The sequence below is a fragment of the Pipistrellus kuhlii genome, unplaced genomic scaffold (assembly GCF_014108245.1).
Source record: "Pipistrellus kuhlii isolate mPipKuh1 unplaced genomic scaffold, mPipKuh1.p scaffold_m20_p_9, whole genome shotgun sequence".
Lineage (NCBI taxonomy): Eukaryota > Metazoa > Chordata > Mammalia > Chiroptera > Vespertilionidae > Pipistrellus > Pipistrellus kuhlii.
The window spans coordinates 19763446-19784196 of NW_023425595.1; the positions used below are offsets into that span (position 1 = coordinate 19763446).

The following is a 20751-nucleotide window of genomic DNA, read 5'->3' on the forward strand; positions in this document are numbered from 1 at the left end:
TAAATTCTTGCTGATTGTCTATTATTGGAATTTCCTGCCTAAAGGACATGGGTGCTTCCGATAGCCTCAATAAAAGGGATAGCAAGGCCAGAGCAGTAGTAGTCCTCCCACTAGAGGTGGACTCCCGCCTGGCCCACCATTTTCCTAAATTAACTCTTTTCCAGTCTCTTTTCATTTGTGTGCAACCTTCTCCAGAACACGGAACCCTGAAGAGGAACCCTGAACCACGCGGGATGTGGAAGGGGCTCCCACATTAGTAGAAATCTGGGTGATAGGTGGGGACTCAGAATAAGGAAAAGAGCGTGGTTAAAAAAATAGAACCCCTCAATTTTCTTAGTGAACATCTAAATCATTGTCTACAGGCTATTAGAAATATGAACATTAAAAATAATGCTTATAGCCGAAGCCAGTTTAGCTCAGTGGTAGAGCGTCGATCTGCGGACTGAAAGGTCCTGGGTTTGATTCCGGTCAAGGGCATGTACATTGGTTGCGGGCACATCCCCAGAGGGGGGTGTGCAAGAGGCAGCTGATTGATGATTCTCTTTCATCGATGTTTCTAGCTTTCTATCCCTCTCCCTTCCTCTCTGTAAAAAATAAAAATATATATATTTTTTTAAAAAAAAATAAAATAAAATAAATAATGCTGCCGAAACCGGTTTGGCTCAGTGGATAGAGCGTCAGCCTGTGGACTGAAAGGTCCTGGGTTCGATTCCGGTCAAGGGCATGTACCTTGGCTGCAGGCACGTCTCCAGTTGCGGGGGGGGGGGGGGGGGGAGTGCGCAAGAGGCAGCTGATCAATGATTCTCTCTCATCTATGTTTCTAACTCTCTATCCCTCTCTCTTCTTCTCTGTAAAAAATCAATAAAATATTTTAAAAAAATAAAAATAAAAATAAAAATAAATAAATAATGCTTATAGCCCTAACTGGTTTGGCTCAGTGGATAGAGTGTCAGCCTGCGGACTGAAGGGTCTCAGGTTTGATTCCAGCCAAGGGCACATGCCTGGGTTGCAGGCTCGATCCCCAATGTGGGGCGTACAGGCGGCAGCCAATCAATGATTGTCTCCTATCATTGATGTTTCTAACTCTCTCTATCTCCCTCTCCCTTCCTCTCTGAAATCAATAAAGGAATATATTTTAAAATAATATTTATAATGCTTATAAAAATAATACTGCCTGTGAGGGCTAAAAAGGAAAGAAGGAACATGTTACTGGAATTGGAAACTCAAAGACACGGGATCCTGGTTATGTAATAGCAAAATCTTAGCCAAATTGTGTCCTGTTTTTATAAGGGAAGCAATTATAAGTGATGAATTTGGGCATTTGGCAGAGGGACTTCCAAGCAAAGTGCTGAAGGTGGGTTTGCCTAGCTGTTATAATGAGTTGAGACATTAGGATGCAGCAGGCATGAATTTTTGGGGACCAGAGGGCAGACTTTGTGATAAGCAAAATAATAAGTCCCCAAAATGTCCATATCTTCACACTATGTTTCCCCAAAAGGGACTTCGGCCTCTGTGATTAAATTACCTTGAGCTGGAGAGATTATCCGGGCTTACCCAAGTGGGCACAATGTAATCATGATGGTCCTTACAAGGACCTCAGTCAAATTCCCATAATGAAGTTACTCTTCCCACAGAAGCAGCCGGGAACCCCTCCCTGTGGCTAGAGCCTGGTAGGAATCCCAGAGGCAGCTTCCAAAGCGGAGAACACAGCAGTGAGAGAACAGCGTTCTAGGCCAGGATGTCCACACTTGTGGGACAGACAGATGAGTGAATAGTGGGGAGAGCAGGCCAAAGATCCTCTTGTAGCACACACTGGACAGAAGACATTCCTTCTTTATTTTGTAGTTAACTGCATTATGGAACGAAGGAATTTTAATTCAACTCAAAAGGTCTATATGCCATGCCGAATACAGGCCCTGGAGGTGAAAGGGGAACTAGAGAGGCACGACCTCTGCCCTCACGACGCTCACAGACAGGCCCGGCTCCCACAGCAACTCTGTGGACAAGTGTCAGCAACTGCCCTGGCAAAGAATGTCAAGGCCATGCAGCAATATCTGCGCAGATGCACAGCAAAGAGGAGAGGACTCCTTCTGTATTCTCCTACCCACACCCAGCATACCTCCTTTGATTCCTCAGTAAGACTAAGTGGAAATGAATATACTTGGGTCTTCCTATGGGTCATCACGTAATAACTGAATGCTTAAGTTACTTGCACTGCAAATCTCACCCCACCATGACGGTTCAGTCACTCTAAAACAATCCTTTTGTTATCTTCACAAAAGGCCAAGAAAACATAAAAACATCCTGACAGGCATTTCACAGAGGTCTATCCAGGCTGCCCCACCACCTCTGATCGGGTCACTTCCTGCTCCAGCCTCCACAAAGCCCCTCCTTCCCCGTCCCCACCCACTGCTCTGAGAGTAAAGTACAAAACCACTAACCTGGCCTCCAGGCTGGAGTAATATTTACAACTGTCAATAACAAGAACATCCCCGCCCGTTGATCAGAATGGACACTGCGCCTATCAATCATCAGTCCCCCACAGCCATGGCTCCCAGCTGAAAACCAGTTCTGCCCACAGGGCCCAGTGCAACCCAGCCCCTGCCTACCTCTCTAGCCAATTACCACCCTCAGCCATGCTCCTCCGCTTTCTGCCTTGAGACCTTCATAGGTACTATTTCCTCTCCCCCAATGCTCTGAGCCCCACCCTTTCCTACACCAGCTTTTCTACTCATTTTTCGAGTCTCAAAAGACATAGCACTTTTTGAGGGTACTTCTCCCCATGCCAGTTAAACCAGGTCTGCCTGCTACTCTTCTTTGACAACCTCTACATCCCATTAGTTGTTAAATATAACAACTGGAATTCAAGAATCCCTGTGTAATGACTGTTTTCCTCACTCTATTTTAGAGCAGGGGCTGTACCTCGCTTATGACTCTTGCTAGTAGCCCTACTATTAGCATGTTGCCTGGTTCACAGTAGGAGTTCCCTAATAATAGCTAGTACTTACTGAGGGGTTCCCTAGTGCCAGTACTCTTTTAACCACATCACTTGATTCACTTCTGGCAACAGCCTCAAGAGGTAGTATGAGTAATATTTCAGATGAGGACACAAGCAGAGTCAGATAAGTAACTGCCCAAAGCCTCAAAGCCTGTTAGTGGCGGGATAGGAGTCTGATCCCAGGCCCTCAAGCTCTGGAGCCCATGCATTGAAGAAGCACGTGATACCGCCTTTGGATGCTTGTTGGATGATTTAATGAACTGAGGTCAATTGTAGTGGGCATCACCCACTACACAGCACCCCCAAGAGAACAGAGCCATAAGACACCTGTGCTCACGATCTGTCCATTAGATGAGAGATGCAGGAATAGGTGTAGTTTTAGGTAAATGTACAGATAATAAAGAAAAAAAAACATGGCTGGCAATGGCTTTCAAGGACTTTGCAAATTCATTCCACTTTACATCCCCACCAAAATCCCCAGAGAGCCCAGCTGCTGTGGCTCAGGGGCTAAGCATCACCCCATGAACCAGGTCAAGGGCACATACCTGGGTTGCAGGCTCAATCCCCAGTAAAGGGAATGCAAGAGGCAACTGATCAATGATTCTCTCTCATCACTGATGATTCTATCTCTCTCCCTCTCCCTTCCTCTCTCTAAAATCAATAGAAACATTTTTTTTAAATCCACAGAGAAGTTTCTCACTGCAAAGCAGTTATTTCATGTCCTGTCATGCCCCCTCTCACACCATCAGAACAGCTCCGGAATATGTGAACACCCTCAGCATTCCTGAGCATTCCTTATGACAGTAACACAAGACACAGCAGAGATGATCTTCCAACAAATACACACCAGGTGAGCACTCCTCAGGCTGCCCTCATCCCCACGCTCTGCCCTGTGCCAAGGAAGAAGCGCCTTTACCTTGAAATAAAAATGCTTTGCTGGCATTGTGCAGTCCGGACACCTGTGTGACGCCGAGGGTAGTGTTCACGAGGTCAAGTTCGGTGATAATATCCATCTGAAGGTCGGGATCTATCCCAGAGCCCAGCACTGAAAAAGAAACAAAGAGCTGTCTTGGCTTCAAATGCAGACTGCTGGCAGGAATATGGAACAGAAATTAGAGAAGCCAGTAGTGGCCGGGAATATGAGGAAGCCAGTGATGATGCTTGGGATGCTCTCTTGCTGGACAGAAAAGAAGGCAACTCTGCTCAGTTATCCCCCTGACATGATAATTTCTTGGTCCCTTTTCCCACACAAACCCCCATTTGTTAAAGACTGATAATCCCTTGTCGTAAACCAGTAGTCAGCAAACTGCGGCCCTTTGGCCCCTTGAGTGTGGCTCTGCCACAAAATACCACAGCCTGGGCAAGTCTATTCAGAAGAAGTGGCATTAGAAAAAGTTTAAGTTTAAAAAATTTGGCTCTCAAAAGAAATTTCAGTCGTTGTACTGTTGATATTTGGCTCTGTTGACTAATGAGTTTGTTGACCACTGTTCTAAACCTTAAGGGGCTAATATAGTTCAGATTCACAATATATCATACATTAGAAAGGTAATATAATACTACATATTATGCAACATCTTCAGCAAAACCTAAATCAGTACCCCATAATCAAATACAGTATTTCTGGAGCAAAAAGTATGACATTTTCCTCTAATTGGCTAAATAAAGACTATAAATAGCCTCATCTCCATTGAGGTCAAGTTTCACCACCAAATGAGCACAGCTCAGGATAGGTTTTGCTGTCAGGTGAGTAATGGAGAAACTTTGGGTTTCTTTTTAAATATATATATATTTTTTTTATTTATTTCAGAGAGAAGGGAGAGGGAGAGAGAGATAGAAACATCAATGATGAAAGAGAATCATTGATCGGCTGCCTCCTGCACGCCCCCACACTGGGGATCGAGCCTGTAACCCAGGCATGTGCCCTTGACTGATTAAAACCTGGGACCCTTCAGACCGCAGGTGATGCTCTATCAACTGAGAAAAACCGGCTAGGGTGAAACTTTGTGTGTCTGAGCTTTTGTAGATCTAGGGTCTGTGGACACAGAATTGCAGCCCTAAGAATCGTGGCATCAGAGTCAGATACAGCAGAGAAATCTGACCCCCTGTCACCAATGAAGACCTCAGCGAGCACGCCCTACTCATCAGGCTCAACCATCTGTGTAAAGAGGAGGGCCATGGAGAGAGAGCCTGTCCCTGGTGAAGGGGCAGAGGGACTGGCCAAAAAGGAGTCCCTGGAACAAGTGTACAATTCCATCCATTGGACTCCAGATATGGAACTAGAAAGTTAGACCCTGACTACTGTTGGAGAACTTTAATGCAGAGACATGGTCCTGAGTCCACTATTGCCCCGGCTAAGAAATGGCAAATCCCTAAGGCTGTGTCAGAGCCACTCCTACCATCACCACCATCACCAACACCATCACCACCACCACCATCACCCCCCGGTTGGACAGTTTTGCAGCATGATATACCCAGGGCTGCCAATTGACTCCCAATTATATGCATTAATAAGGCTACAGCTCATTCTAAGGGACTGTGTTTAAGCCATTCATAAAGCTGTGTCTGTCTACGCTTAGCATCTCAATGGTGCAGTTCTGCTTTCACAGTTGGGAATGTTTTAATCAGCAGCAGCTGTCAACTTTTGTCTTCATGGTAATGCAGCCGCTGAGGCAAGATTTGGAGAACCTGAGCCCAATGTGTCCTGGAGAGACTGAGTGGATGTTCATGGGGACATCATGAGCTAGTACAGCCTCATCTGTCCTCCCTCCCTCTGCCCCACCAATCTGGGAAGGCAATCTACCCTCTTTGCTCTTCCCATGAGCAGCAATCAGGACTTCTGTCAACAGAAGGTGGGTCAGCGAAGGGTCTCTGAAGCTAAAGCCTGTCACAGCCAAAGCAGACTAAGAGCTAAGTTAAAGACACAGTGCCTATAACTGCATGCTCCGTTTGTGTCAGGCCTCCCTTGTCCTCTGCCCTGAAGATTAAAAGTTTCCCCTTGGCATTGCAGCAGATATGAGACCGGTTTACCCAGCGGCCCCTCTTCCATCATCCATTTATTCCACATTCATTCATTCATTCATTCAATACTTTTCCCAACAGGTATTCCTGGGGCTTACTGTGTAACATCCACATTGCTAGGCTCCAGGGATGCCCTCCCTGAGCGTGCATTCCTGGGGCAGGGGGTGAGGAGCGGGCAAGAAAGAAACAAACAAGATAATCTGAGACAGCAGTGAATGCTAGCAAAAAGCAAAACAGTAACACAAGAGAAAGCAAGTTGCATGGGGCTTTAGAAAGGATGGTCAGGGAAGGTTCTTCTGAGCTGAAACTAAATGATGAGAAGGAACCAGTAATGGGAGACCTGGGGGGGCGGGGGGAGCAGGGGGGAGAGAAGCTCTCCAGGTTTAGAGAACAGAAAATGCAAACCAGGAACAAAGTCGGCGTGTTCAAGGAACAGAGAAAAAAACCTAGTGTGGCTGGAGCAGAGTGGGCTGGTGGAGGGAAGAGTGGTAGGAAATGAGGCCAAAAATAGGGCCTGCCTTGTGAGCCCTGGAACAAGGTGTCATTGGAGAGCTTTCAGGTGTGTATTTACAGGGCAGAGGAGTGGCATAGGCTGACTTACATTATGGTCTCATTAAGTTTCCATCCTGCCTCCTGAAACTACTCATCCCTCACACAGTCTCAATTCCCAAAGACTGACTGAGCACCTACTGTGTGCAAAGAAGCACTGAGCTAAGTGAGTGTCTACCCTCCACCCAGAAAGGGTTGTGGAGACAACACTAAACTAAGAGCAGCGTGGGCCTCCTGCTGAGAGTGAGCTCAGCTAGCAGCAGTGCTGTGAGCTCCTGAAAAGGCCGGGAAGGAGCTAATATTTCAGTGTGATCTATCGTGTTCCACACCTCTATGGCAGAAATTAAATCAAGAGTGATCTCAGAGGACCTCTATGGTCTTCCTCTGGACAGAAATTTGGAATGGACCCTTAGCAGGACATGAGAAGAAGGACGGGACTCATCCCCGTAGCCGCAGCGCCTTGCCCAGGGCCTGACATGGCAGGCCCTGAATTTAGGACCCAATTAATTAACTGGTAAGTTGATGTATGATTACTGCTTTGGGTGCAATGACCTCAGAGAAATATGCATATCTGGGGAAACCATGAGAGGACAGGATGGCATTCAAGCCAAGGAAACTTTCTAAAAGGGCTGTGGTGGACTAAATTATTGGCTTCAAATCTCTACCCCTCCCATATTCACAGCCTTGGCTGTGTGGCTTTGCAGTTCCCTCCACTAGGGCAGGAGTGAAGTCCCCACTCTTTGACTTTGAGCCTGGCCATGTGACTTGCTGGGGTCATTGGGAAGCTAGCGATGTCACACGAGCAGAAGCATGAATGGTCTCTTGTCCCTCTGCACAAAGATGGTCCAGAGAGACTGAGACAGAGGGAGCAGATACCCTTCCTGAGGTCTGGACACATGGCCAGCCAACTTAGCCTAGATCAGCCAACAGCAAACCAACCTCCAAACACGTGTACTAATAAATGTGTTAGGTCACTGAATTTTTGGTAGCTTATTACACACATTATTGTGGCAATAGATAGATGGCATGCAGGGACTGAAGATCCATCCTTAAAATGCCAAAATCTCCCAGACTAGGAGCCCTGCAGCTGGACAAGCCTAAGAGGCACTCAAACAGATTCTGTGAAACTGACAGAAGACCCCTGGGGGTGCCCCTGGATCCCTGTCCCCAAATGAGAACACAGCGCCCTCAACCCAGAAAGTGTTGTGGAGACAACACTAAACTAGGAGCAGTTTCAACCTCTCTCACCCCCCTACTAACTCTGTGCCCTTGGAAAAATCCCTTCACCTCTCAGAGCCTCCCAGCCTCCTGAGGTTTCCGTGTTAACAATGTGAGCACTCCCAGCACATCTGGGGTGCGCTGCAACTGTCTTTCATAAGCCCAGCTCTTCGGGCCATTCCAGCTCCCTGGCCCCCTACCTCCCAACTCCTGCACTTGCCTAGTGACTAGAAAGGCTCTCCCTCGGGTTTCGCTTTGTAAAATCTATACATTCCCAGTACACCTATATTCACTCCTCCCCCTACAACCTTTACATGAAGGGGCTTCCCTGGCTTTAAGATAATCCCATTGCTCTTGCCATGAAAACAGCCCTCAGAAACAGAACAAGAGAAATCAGTAAAGCTTCCAGATACGGTTCTCTCCTCTTCCTTTAATTGGTCCCCCTCAGGATGAAAATGCCTCGTGCCTGTAGCAGCCTATGTAAGAGGCAGCACTTTGCACTCTGCCTGAGGAGTCAGACAGTGTATTAATGAGATAGCATTTACACAGCCTCTCCTGCACCTGATGAAGTATGAGGGTTGGTTTCATGAAAAATAATTCTACTTTAATACTTCTGCTTCTGGTCCGAGCATGGAGCTGCTGCCCTTTCTAAGGAAACTCTATTAAAGTTTCCCACTTTGGCTGTAAGTGCTCTACAAATGGCTGGAGCTGAGAACTGGCATTAAGCAGAATAAAAAAAAGAGAGAGGAAAAAAAAAAAACCTTCTGTGGAAGAAATATGTTTTAAAACCTGGAAGGCAGAGTGTCACTGTCTCAGAGGCACTTGGGGCCTGGCTCTGAGATTCAGAACCTCCACCCTCATCTCCCTAATCTCCTAGGACACCTGCTGCTGCTACTGGCCGATCCCCAGCCCTGCCCGGGGAGTACTCAGGGCCAGAACCTACTCAGTCCACTTCCTAGTAACAGGCCTACGCTCCCAAGCAAATCCTCCTGGGCCTGGCTCACTTCGAATCTAATCTGGCTCATTGTCCATGGTGACAGCTGCTCCCCCATGGTCCACGTAGAGGGATGCGATGCTGCAGAGATGCTCCAAGACCTCAATTTACAGCAGGATTTCAGAACCACCGGATAGAACGTGGGTCTGCGGACTCCTACAGAAGTCGTTAATATCCCCAAAGGCAATATCCCTGCAGAATGTGCTCTAGGCCTGTTCCAATCAGCCAACATTTCACATGATCACTAGAGGCTGAGGGCTCTGTCCACATCTCCATTCATTCAGCGCATAGTTAATTAGCAGCATAGGTGTTTCAGAAAGGAATCTCTCCTTGCCAGCCGGTGGCCCCTGCCTTGCCAGCCGGTGGCCCCTGGGTGCACCTCTGCCCCCTGCCTGGCGACTAAAACACGCTGGCAAGCCAAGGGGGAGCAATCACTGAACTGATGTCATTCACCCTTCCAAGCCATTGGAGAAAACTCATGGACAGGATGTGGCATTACTGCTATTATTGTAGCCTTGGAACTTTTCATTATTAATAATGTACCTGGAAGTTTCAGAATTATCTTTCACCCACAGAAGATTGGAGAACAGCACCACCTATCTTGACCCCTCTTTACTCTGTAAAACAAGTTCTCTGAACAATGGGCTGTTTCAGCAGCTTCCAGTGACACCTATCACTACATCTTCTTCTGAGTGACTGCTACCGCACTGCAGTGCTGCTTTTAATTAAAGTGTGCCTGATATCATCTACTCATTTCCATTAAAAGGCAAGGATATCAGAGCAGCGCCCTAAATGGCCCAAGTGTTTATTTCATCTTGGACTGTTAACAGCCCAGACAACAATTGCGCCACTTGACAAATAAACTTCCCAGGTGCCTGTTTGGATCCTGATAAAGTAATCACAAGCCAGCCTCTGCTACCTAGGAGGATGGATGGGTGTTGCAGAACTGATGGTTAGGGCAAAAGCAAAGAGGCTGCCCCCAGAAAGATGCTGAGCAAACCCCTTCAAGCAACAATAAGTTCTAGTAAAAGAATTGAGATATAATTCCCTTCCTACCCACCTCCCACACACCCTCACGGCTTCTCTGATTCTTCCGATGATTTTTGCAGAAGAAAGGTGTGGTCTCTGGTGTTGGAGTAGTGCCAAGTGGCACTGGAAACCAGGCTCCCTCAGCAACTGCCACTACCACCGGGGCAGCCCCTGCCATGCTCTTCTTCGCACAGGCTGTGCCCTCTCCCTGGAATGCTTTCCCACTTTGTCCGCCTGTCCCTGCAAAGCCTTCCAGACCAGTCCCGATGGTCGCCTCCTGATTAAAGCCTTCCATCCCCAGAATCCACTCCTACTATTCCTCTCTGTGTTTCCTCAAGACAAACTTACACTCCCACCACCTTCCCAGCCTCCTCCACCAAACAGTAGAGTGAGAATACAATGCTTCGGGAGCATTTAGATTTAAGAAAAGGTGTGGAATCCACAGCGTTACTATGCATGGTGGGATGGGAATGAATGCACAATGCAATATACAGATCATGTATTGTAGAATTGATGCCTATATAATGTTATTAACCAGTGTTACCCCAATAAATGTATTGATTTATTAAAGCTTTCAGTTCCTAAGGTTCTCAGCTAACCTGTAAGTTCCTGAAAGTCAAGGACCACGCCGTTTCCTTTTTGCATAAGCAATCCCGGTGGTCAGCAAGACACTCAGCTGTTCATGGAATGAATGGATAATCTTCCCTGCCACAGAATGCTTACAGGCTGTGAAGGAGTTGGTGTGGGAAAGGGGGAAAGACCTTGATCTTGAAGATTGAACCCTGGAGGCACAGCCCACTTCCCAATGGAGGCACTCTTTGCAGACTTTTCGGAGGAGTAATGAGAACAGAGTCAGGCAGGCTCGGTGGGGATGCGCACCTGTGGATGCGAAAGGACCGGCGGGTGCCCCTCCCTTCCAGGTTCCTCCCAAGGCCCCTCTGAAGATGCCCAGTTCTCTGAACACTGGGCTGGGAGCCCACCTGCTGCACTAGCCTCTCCCGCCCTGATCTTCCGGGGGGGAGGGGGGGAGGGGGGGGAGGGGGTGCATTTCTCCCAGTTTGTTCCGGATTTTATTATTATTATTATTATTATTATTATTATTATTATTATTTTAAACTAACGCAGCCTGATAGGGCCTGAACTCAACAAGCAACTATTCTGGGCTAGATAGAGCCTGGGCCAAGCCTCAGAAGCCTGGAAATCGCGGATGCAAACAGGAAAGGGATGGGAACTGGTTTTGTCTGTGGATCAGTTCACACACAATCTGCCGCTAAGCAGAAGGAAACCAGCTGCCCAGGTCTGTCCCAGCAGAAAGAGCCGGAGGGGATCGCCCGGCTCCCGCGGCCTTGGCGGCCCGGGCCGGGCCCAGCTCACTGCCAGCGGGGGGCGCCTGGGGCAGGAGGAGGGAACTTTTGAGCCAACCAAGACCAGGCCCTCTCCCCAGCCCTCGGGATAAACTTGCAGTCTAGCCTGGGAGGGAGGCTATGCCTCCAAGAAAGGGGAATAAGAAGCGGTAAAAGAGGAAAGGATAAACGCACAGGGGATCACTACACACCGGTTCTGAGGCTCAAAATCGGCAGCGCGCACCGAGGTTGGCTGGGGTAGGAATAAAAACTACACACACACACACACACACACTCACCCGAGAGCCCTAATGTAGCCAGTTTCCTACTCCATCCTACCCCATCCCCATCTCTCCACATCAACTAGCCTCCGGGAGAAGGCGGCAGACAGCCGGTCCCCAAACTCCAGGGGGGCCGAGTGGAAGCTGAAGGATGGAGGTGCCCTTAGAGTCCTCACCACTGCGTGTCTGCAGGCAGAACCAAGTAAGGACCAGAAAATTACTCCCATTAGCCTTGTTCTCACCCCCATCCCCTCCCCAACCTCCACCCGCAATCACAGCGCAGGGAGAACTGGTGTGGAGCTGGAGAACATCTCCCCGACTGTCTCCACTGCTCCAAATCCCCAGTGATTGTGCGCCCAGCACTGGGCACCGGGGCATGGGGAGGGCGGGTAAAAATGCTCCTGGAGTCCCCGCTGGGAAGGGCCAGAAAAGGGGGGGGGGGGGCCGAGGAGAGCGCGGAGCCCAGGTTCGCATGCAGCCCGCACCCCGCGCCGCGCCCTCCGGGGCCCCAGCGGCGTCCTCAGCGGGCACGACTCCCGGGGCCGCCTCTGCTCGGCCGGCGGGCGCAGACAGGCTTCAGCGCCCCTTTCAAGTTATGGGGTGCGGGCTCGCGGGCCGGCCCTTTGGTGGGCTTCCACCCGGAAGCCGGTTCCTAGCGGCAGGAGGGTGCGCTCCTGCGGCCGCGCCCCTCACTCCTGCGTCCCCGAGGCTGCGCCCTCCCCCCCCCCCCAAAGGGGTGCTCCTCAGGGGCATCTTCCAGCCCGGGGGTCCCACTTCCCACCCTGGCACCTGGCGCAGGACAAAGAGGTCCGAGGGACCTCTCCACGCTGCACCGCCCTGACCCGGACCGGCGTGGGGGTCGGCGCCAGGTCCCCCGGAGCTGAGGTGGGCGCCGAGCACCGCGGAGGGGCTCCCCCTTTGCCTGTATCCCTGCGACGACCGCCCAGCCCATTCTTACCTGCTCTGGCGGCGCACACGCAGAACCACACAACTAAAACCACATCCAGCGGCATCGCTCCCGGGGGTCCCCGAAGCGGGGCGTGCGGGAGGCAGGAGAATGCGCCCGGACCTCGAGGCGCGCGGGGCTCGGAGCGGCCAAACTTGCTAGCGGCGGCGGCGGGGGAGGTGGCGCGGCGGCGCCGGGAGTTGCGCTCGGGGATCGCGCCCTGGAAGGCGGCCCCGGCCGCCCCGCCCCCGGCCCGCCCCCCCACGGCGGGCGGCGGCGGCGCGGGGCTCCGACCCGGCCCCTGCGGCGGCGCCCGCCTCGGCCACTCCCGCAGGTTGCGCTGGGCGCGGGGATCCGACGGGATCGGGCGAGGATCGGGCTCTCCTCCTGCCCCCGCTCAGCTGCAGGCGTGGCCGCTGCTGCTCCCGGGAGCTCGGGCGCCGGAGTCCCTGCGGCCCAAGGGGAGGCGGGAGGCGGGAGGCGCCCTCGGTTTCACGGGCTCCAGCCCGGGCGAGCTGGCTCCGCCGCTGACGCCGCCTCCGTCTCGTCGGCGCTGCTGTGGGGGCTCCCGAAGTTGCCACCGATCATCCCGGCCGAGAGAAACCGCGGGGCCCCCGCGCGTGGGCTTCTCCCCGGGGAGAGCTCTGATGGGGAAGGTGCACGGAGCGCGCCCAGCGCCTCCCGGGAGACAATTAGTCGGGATTCGCTCCGGCAGCTGGAGGGGAGGAGCGCTTAGGGAGCTGCGGGGAAGGATGGATGGCTGAGTCCTGGCTCCCACGTGCACCTCCGGTCTGTGCTCTCCGGGGCCTTTAGAGCCGGCGCACCGGAGAGAGGCGGGGGGAGGGGGAGGGTGTGTGTGCACGGAGAGGGCACTGAGGCAGCGGGTGCAGAAAAAAGGTTCCCCAGCTGGAGCGAGCTGCCGTGGGGGTCTGGGAATCTCTCTGCAAACCTTCCGGTTCTGCAGGGCAAATGCTGCCACTTAGGGGACATTCCTAATCATTTTATTTCCCTTGGATGCCTTTCTGGGTGGTTTTGTCAAAAGCCCTCTTCTGCGTTCCTGGTCCCATGTCGGCCTCTCCCAGGGTTTTTCCAGGACCCTCCCCCACCCACCCCCATCCCAACCCCCATGTTCGAAAGAGAAAAGCTGGGCTTTGTGTTATAGGCGCGTACAGGGTGAGAAGTCCTCCTCCCTCTCTGTGGCACCCCCCTCCAGACCCCAGCCTTCTCGGTACAGATCTGCCGGGTTGTCTCCCTTCCACCCAGGAATGCTATTTATAACTAGATGCAAAGTCGTGAAATCAGATGACTTGGAACCTCTGGTTTATACCAAAGGAGCCCCGGCAGGAGGTAACGCCTCCTAGTGTGCTCACACTTTTCCTAAGAGCCCACACCACCCCTTTGATACACTCCACGGGGGTCCTAGAGGAGGAGAGGGAAACTTCTGGAACAGCCCTCCCTGGAGTCCTGGGAGCCAATCCAAAGTTCCCCGAAAGGAATCCACTTCCCTAATAAGGATGTTCTACCCTTGTCCCCTCTTGCAGCCCCTCTCACCTCCCATAGTCCTGACCCCAGGAGTCCCCATTGGAAGCCATCCAAGGGCTGGCACTGCTTATTAGGAGAGAAGACTTTACCTGCGTGCTCTGGTCTCTGCCCTATTTTTCTGGATATTTCTGTGTGCAAGCCACGGTCCCACTTGGCCCTTCCTAGTGTGGCCCTTGGGCCGATGAAAGAGAATGAGAACAAGCAGGTCGACTCCCGCTCAGGCAGTGGAGGTCGAAGGAAGGAAGCCAACCAAGAAGCAGGGCTGCCCTCTCCAGAAGCTGAGCTGAGAGAGTAAGAGATCAACTGGTCTCAGCCTGAAAGGATCCTCCAGGTCTCCTGGGATTCAGCTGAAGCTCAGGAGGGATCTGTCTGCCTTGATTCTGTTTCCATCACAGCACTTTTTCCCAGGCACTCTCCTGGAGCTCCTTACATTTACGGCTACCAGTAAAAGCACACATCTCGAGGAAAATGGAATTCCTCGAGTTTAGTTTGGCCTTGTGATGGGGACACCATAAACCAGTTCTGCTATGAGAGGCAAGCCCCTCTCTGCAGTTCTTTTTTTAATATATTTTTATTGATTTCAGAGAGGGAGAGAGGGAGAGAGGGAGAGAGAAACATCAATGATGAGAGAATACGCTCCCTCATGGGGACTGAGCCCGAAACCCTGGCATGTGCCCTGATTGGAATCGAACCTCCTGGTTCATGTCATGATGCTCAACCGCTGAGCCACACCTGGCTGGCTCCTCTGCAGTTTTTAAATAAACCTCCACAGGAGCAGCTTTTAGTCACTCGGAACTGTTGTTTCAAAGGCCTTTTTATTGATCTCAGACATCTCAAGATCCCTAGATGTCCCATTGACCCCAACAACGGGAAAATGTGGTCTGGGTTAGAGCTGTATCTTAAAGTCTCTGCATAATTAGTTGGTCCTGTTGGATGGGGCTTTTAGCGTGTTCCATTAAAAAATAAAGCCAGACATATGTCCCATCAAAGCGTTGCTGCATCACACCCATTAGCAGTAACAAGGGCTAATCTCAGCAAGGTCATCAATCTCCTCAGATAGCTGAGCACGTCAGTCTTCCTCCTGTGAGTGCATTTCTCGAGGGGGGACTTAGAATGTGTCAACCTGCTAGGCTAAGGTCCCCTTCATAGAATTGGCCCACAAATCTCTGTAGTGGTAACGAAGGGACTATGTGACCATTTGTGGTTGTTGTTGGGATGTTGTAATGGGACCTGTACTCAGTTTACCCAACGCCTTATCCCATGTCTGCCCTGCCCTTCCGAATGGTCTCCCTCCACAGTTTTCCCAGGAGCCTGGAGCTCTTTGTCTCTTTGTCCTGTCTGCTAAATGTTGGAGAGCCTTTTGCTCAGCCCTCCCCTTGTCTCCCAGCCACACTCACTCCTATGTGTTGTCAACCAGCCTAATAGCTTCAGCTACTGTCTGTATGGGTGACTCTCAAAGGTGTGTCTCCAGCTCAGCCCCTCATTTGAACCCCAGGCTCACATACCCAACTTTTTTCTTTTTTTTTCTTTTTTTTTGGGGGGGGTGGGGTGGGGGGGTGGGCAGGGCCATCTTAAGTGTAATATGGCCACATCATCAAAATTAAAGACATTTGCACTTCAAAGGATGCCACAGGAAATGAAAAGAGAATACACAGAATCAAAAAAAAGAGTGTACTTATAAAAACTTGTACTTATTAAAAATAATAGCTTCATAATAAAAGATAAATATAGCCCAATTATAAAATGGGTAAAGTCTCGAGTAGACATTTCTAAATATATATATATATATATATATATATATATATATATATATATATATATATATATATATATACACACACACACAAGCAGCCAATAAATACATGAAAAGATGTTCAAAATCATTAGCCACCTGGGAAACTGGGAAATGCAGATCAAAACCATAATGAGCCTGGCGTGGCTCAGTGGTTGAGTATTGATCTCTGAACCAGGAGGTCACAGTTTGATTCCCAGTCAGGACACATGCCCAGGTTGCAGGCTCGATCCTAGGGAGGGAGCAGGGTAAGGCATGCAGAAAGCAGCCAATCAATGATTTTTTTCATCATTAATGGTTCTATCACCCCCTCTCCCTTCCTCTCTGAAATCAATAAAATATATATATTTTTAAAAACCATAATGACAAATCACTTCCACCCACTATGGGTGACTAAAAGACATAATAAACGTTGAGAAGGAAGTGGAGAATTTAGAACCCTCATATACTGCTGGTGAGAATGTGAAATGGCTCTTCAGACAAAGTTACCATGTGATCCAGCAATTCTACTCCTGGGTACATATATGAGAGAAATGAAAATATATATCTGTACATGAGTTGTACATAAATGTTCACAGCAGCATTGTTCATAATAGCCAAAAAGGAAAAACAGCCCAAATATCCATCAACTGATGAATGCATAAATAAAATGTGGTATATTATACAACAGAATATTTTTCAGCAATAAAAATGAAGCTCTGATACATGCTACAACATATAGGAACCTTAAAAACATTATGGTAAGTGATGGAAGCCGATCACAAAGGACCACAAAGCACCATATTATTCCATTTACATGAAAGACCAGAATGGGCATATCTATTAAGACAGAACATGCTTGCCTGGGGCTAGGAGGATGAAGGATTAGCAGGTGAGGGCTAAATGAGTACAGGGCTTATTTTGGGGGAAATGAAAATGTGCTAAAATTGATTATGGTGGTGGATGCAAAACTCATGGATAGTCACAACATACTAAAAGCCATGGACTTATACACTTTAAAAGGGTGAACTGTATGATATGTGAATTGTATCTCAATAAAGCTTTCTCGAAAACTTCCTCAATGATCATGAAAAAATACCTAATATGACTAAATAAGGACTCTTGACTTTTTCCTCCTCCCAAACTCTCTTCTCAGGGTGCCAGGAGTTGCTCTAACCAAATAACCTGATACCCCACGTCTAAGCCATTAAGCCCTTCAGAAAACCTTCAAGGAAAAACCCCAAATCAAGCACTTCTCACCAGCCCTCACTTCTCCTGCCTTCCTCCAATCCATCAGTGTCTCTTCCTGGGCTACTGCCCTAGATTCCCATTATTCTCTTGCCCTTGACAATTTAGACACACACACACACACACACACACACACACACACACACACACACAAAACACAACACACACACACTGGCAGCCACTGTCTCTATTTTAAAACATCTATCAATCAGACCACATTCCCTTGCTCAAAATTCTTTCTGCACTTTTCCATCATATTTTTTTTTTAAATCCAAACATCACACAAGGCCTTTGCCCACCTTCCCACCTTTTGCTCTCCCCGTTGCTCACCCCAGATCAGATTTCTCACTGGTCCTCAAACATTCTAAGTTCATACTATCCTCACTGTCTTTACTATATTCACTGTTTCCTCTCCCTGGAACATTCTTTCCATCATCTTCGTGTGGGCCACTTCTCACATGGCTCAGATCTCTGCTAATGTGCCAGTGCCTCTAGGAGACCCTGCCTAAAGCAGAATCTCACTTCACCCTGTCCCTCTACCTCCTGACCCTGCTTTAGTCTGTATAGTGCTCATTAGTATCAGGGATAATGATTTACTCACTGACACTTAATCTGTCTCCCCCAATAGAAGGTAAGCTCCACAAGAGTAGGCTGCTTGTCTTTCTCACTCACCACTGCTCCTCTCCACCAAGAACAGTAGCTGGCACATTTTAGGTGCTCACTGACGTCTGCTGAATGAATCGATGCCTGCCATGCTCTCCAGGAGGCAGCATGGAGAACTTCTTGTCAGCTTTCACCCACAGGCAGACTGCCTCATCCCACTGGCCCCCAGATGTTGCATTGCTGACTCTACATAGGGCAACAAATTCCACAGAGAAAAAGAAGGGGGGAAAAGCCTCCTTTTTTGGACCCAAAGCAGCTTCATAAGCAAGAGGCTTTTCCAAGGCTGAGAAACTCATCTCACTCAGTGACTCCAGTCCCCTTTCCTAAGCTACTCCCTTTCATCCACGCAGCCTCTCAACTGCCTTCACACGGTGGGCACACTAGTTTCTTTGTAAAACTGGGGGGAGAGGGATGAGAGGGGCATCATAGCTCCAGCTCTACAAAGGAGAAGACCTAGACTGTGTTCCTAAGAAACAAAGCTGGAATGCGAACCTAGCGCCTTATATCTGTGGCACCCTCGCTGCCTCCACCAGGAAAACTTCTCCACTTGGTTCCCTGTGGCCTGTCAGGTAGCGTCTGAACTCTTTCTGTTGACACTGAAGGCATTTGACCATCAGGTTCTAAACTACATTTTCAGCCTTCGTAAGCATATACTCCACTCTCCAATTCTGTCCATCCCTCTTTCTTGAGACGGCCTGTCTCACCCCCTGCCAACCCTTACTTGCTCTCATTCACCTGTAAAGCTCACCTCATAGTCAAACTCCTCTGTGTCCCCATGTCACCAAGTCTTGCCTAATCCTCTGCACCCCCTCTGCATGTTCCTGTCCTGAGTCCTCCTGTGGCACTCGGTACTTTGCACTGTGTACTGTGGTGATGTTTGTACCCCTCTCTGAAAACCCCCCTCACTCTGAGAACCTGGAGGGAGAGACCTGGTCTTACCCATGTTTTTCTTGTACATGATAGCATTCAGCTCTGCTCGCTGTACAAAGCCGATACTCAATATTTGCTCATTCAATTTAAAAGTGCATTTATTGAGTACTATGTGTCACAAACTATTAGATACTAGAAACATATAAATAATTGAGACACTGAGTAGATCATAATAAATAAATAAATGAGTGAATGGGTCAGTAAATGGTGAAAATGTGAACCTACACTATATCCTAGGCATTATTTTCTTTTCATACTACAAATATCTGAAGACATTTCCTGGAAAGTGGAATAGCAGTGGGTTAAATGACTTGCAGTATCAAAATGCTCATAAAATCACAGATTGCACCAAAAGTAAGGTGACCAGACGTCCTGCTTTGGGCTGGTCACCTTAATCAAAAGGCAAGAAAGGAGTGACTCTGTTTTACCGAGGAGAAGGTGAAAATCAGAGGAGTAACCCCAATTTTTATAACGCTGAGCTACTGTAAAGGCACTGGAGGAGTTCTCTGTTGTCAGGAGCCACCCCCAGGTGCCGCTTTTAGACAATGATTACTCATCTCACATACATCTCTTTGTAAATCCAGCTCCCACAAAACAAGCTGTTGTAGAAGAATGTGTTTCAGACATGCTGGAATGAATGACGTTGGACTTCTGTGCAACTGTGAGGTTCTGGATCTCTGGTTCCCGGAGGGACATCTGGGAAGGAGGCGGAAGGAAGCTTAAACAAAAGCAGAGAGGAATCAAAGGCAGCAAGAGTAACTCAGTAAGAAAAGTATTGTCCAAGTGAAAAGCAGATGAAAGATTGGACAGCAAAAGCCAGGGGAGTGGTCAGAGCAAACACCACATGACAGGCCCCCGTACCCCTCTTTACCTGCCCAGAGGAGGTTGGTCCAGCTAGTGATATATGAGCTCAAAAATTCCCACATTTTGTCACTGTCCCCACTTAAGGAAGGACTATCTAGAAGGGGTATAAAAAAAATACAACATGTGTGATGTGAAGTATAGCAGAGGGAAGACAGTGATACTATGATCACTGTGTGTGGTGTCAGATGGGTACTAGACCGATCAGGGGACCACTTTGCATGTTTACAGATGTCTAAGCATTTTGCTATACACCTGAAACTAATACAACATTGAATGTAAAATGTAATTGAAAATTTAAAAAAAATAATTTTAAAAGTCAACAGGTAAGAGATATGAAGAGAAACACACACATACCAGAGCATGTTTTATTATAAGTAAAATCCCGTGATAGCAAGGATCTACTGGAATACACTCCACAGGAACAAAGTCTCAGGTCAGCATGGGGAGAGGGACACATGAAATAAACTTGGACAAAAGCTGATAATCGTTGAAACCGAGTAATATGGATGTGAGTTTATTACTCTTTCTCTCCGCTTATATGGATGCTTGGGTTTCCCGAATAAAACATTAAAAGAAAATACAACTGAACAAGGGGATCTCAGGATGGAAATCAAGGATGATGAGCCGGCTCTAAACTCTGGTCCCACAGGGCACTCTGTGCCTCTCAGCGTAAGGTTGCACTGTCTGGTATTTGCTGCTCAGTCTGCCCATTAAAGCGTGGTGTATGGACAAGCCTTGGCACATGTGGAAGTCCCATTTCCACAGAATGGACACGGGTGCTCTCGGCACATGGTTTACAACCCAGAGGGGAGGGTATTTCTTTTCCCACTAAAGGCAGCCCAGCTCCTCCTGCCAACTGGGAAGCAGAAGATGGGGCTGGAGTGAGGGGAATGTTCCATGTCCAGTTGAGGACAAGTAGAGTCAAGCTTCGTGGTTGACAGAATGAAATAGGAATGCCCAGCAGCCAGTCTCTGCACAAGACACTGGGGCTTGGGGCTCATCTCTGGGCAGGAAACCAGGGGCTCCACCCACTTAAAAGAGGAGAGATGGCATTGACCAATTTGTATGTTTGTTTACTATGAGTAGTCTTGCCCTGGCCCTATTTCTAAGTGGTTAGAGCATCGGCCCATGTACTGGAGGGTTTTGGGTTCAATCCCAGGCCCAGTTCGGGGCACTTGTGAGAGGCAACAAATCAATGTGTCACTCTCACATTGATGTTTCTCTCTCTCTCTTCCTCCTCCTCTCTTTTTCCCTTCCACTCTCTATAAAAATCAGTGGGAAAAATATCCTCAGGTGAGGATTAACAACAATATATATATAGTTTTATTACTAGTCTCTCTGAGTTCCCTGAGATCTG

General features: G+C 49.0%; 1 protein-coding gene across 2 annotated transcripts in view; it reads right to left on the reverse strand.

Moving 5' to 3' along the window:
• The window catches only part of NELL1 (neural EGFL like 1), a 622937-nt gene extending 610248 nt beyond the window's left edge, over positions 1–12689 (reverse strand). The window contains exons 1-2 of one of the 2 annotated variants that reach the window (XM_036427674.2): positions 12389–12689; positions 3915–4043 (exon numbers count right to left, since the gene is read on the reverse strand). In XM_036427674.2, coding sequence (XP_036283567.1) covers positions 3915–4043; positions 12389–12443 — 184 coding nt within the window. In that variant the 5' untranslated portion in view covers positions 12444–12689. The remainder of the gene's footprint in view (positions 1–3914; positions 4044–12388) is intronic. The other variant, XM_036427675.2, reaches the window with a different exon arrangement.
• Between the last annotated feature and the right edge of the window lie 8062 nt (positions 12690–20751).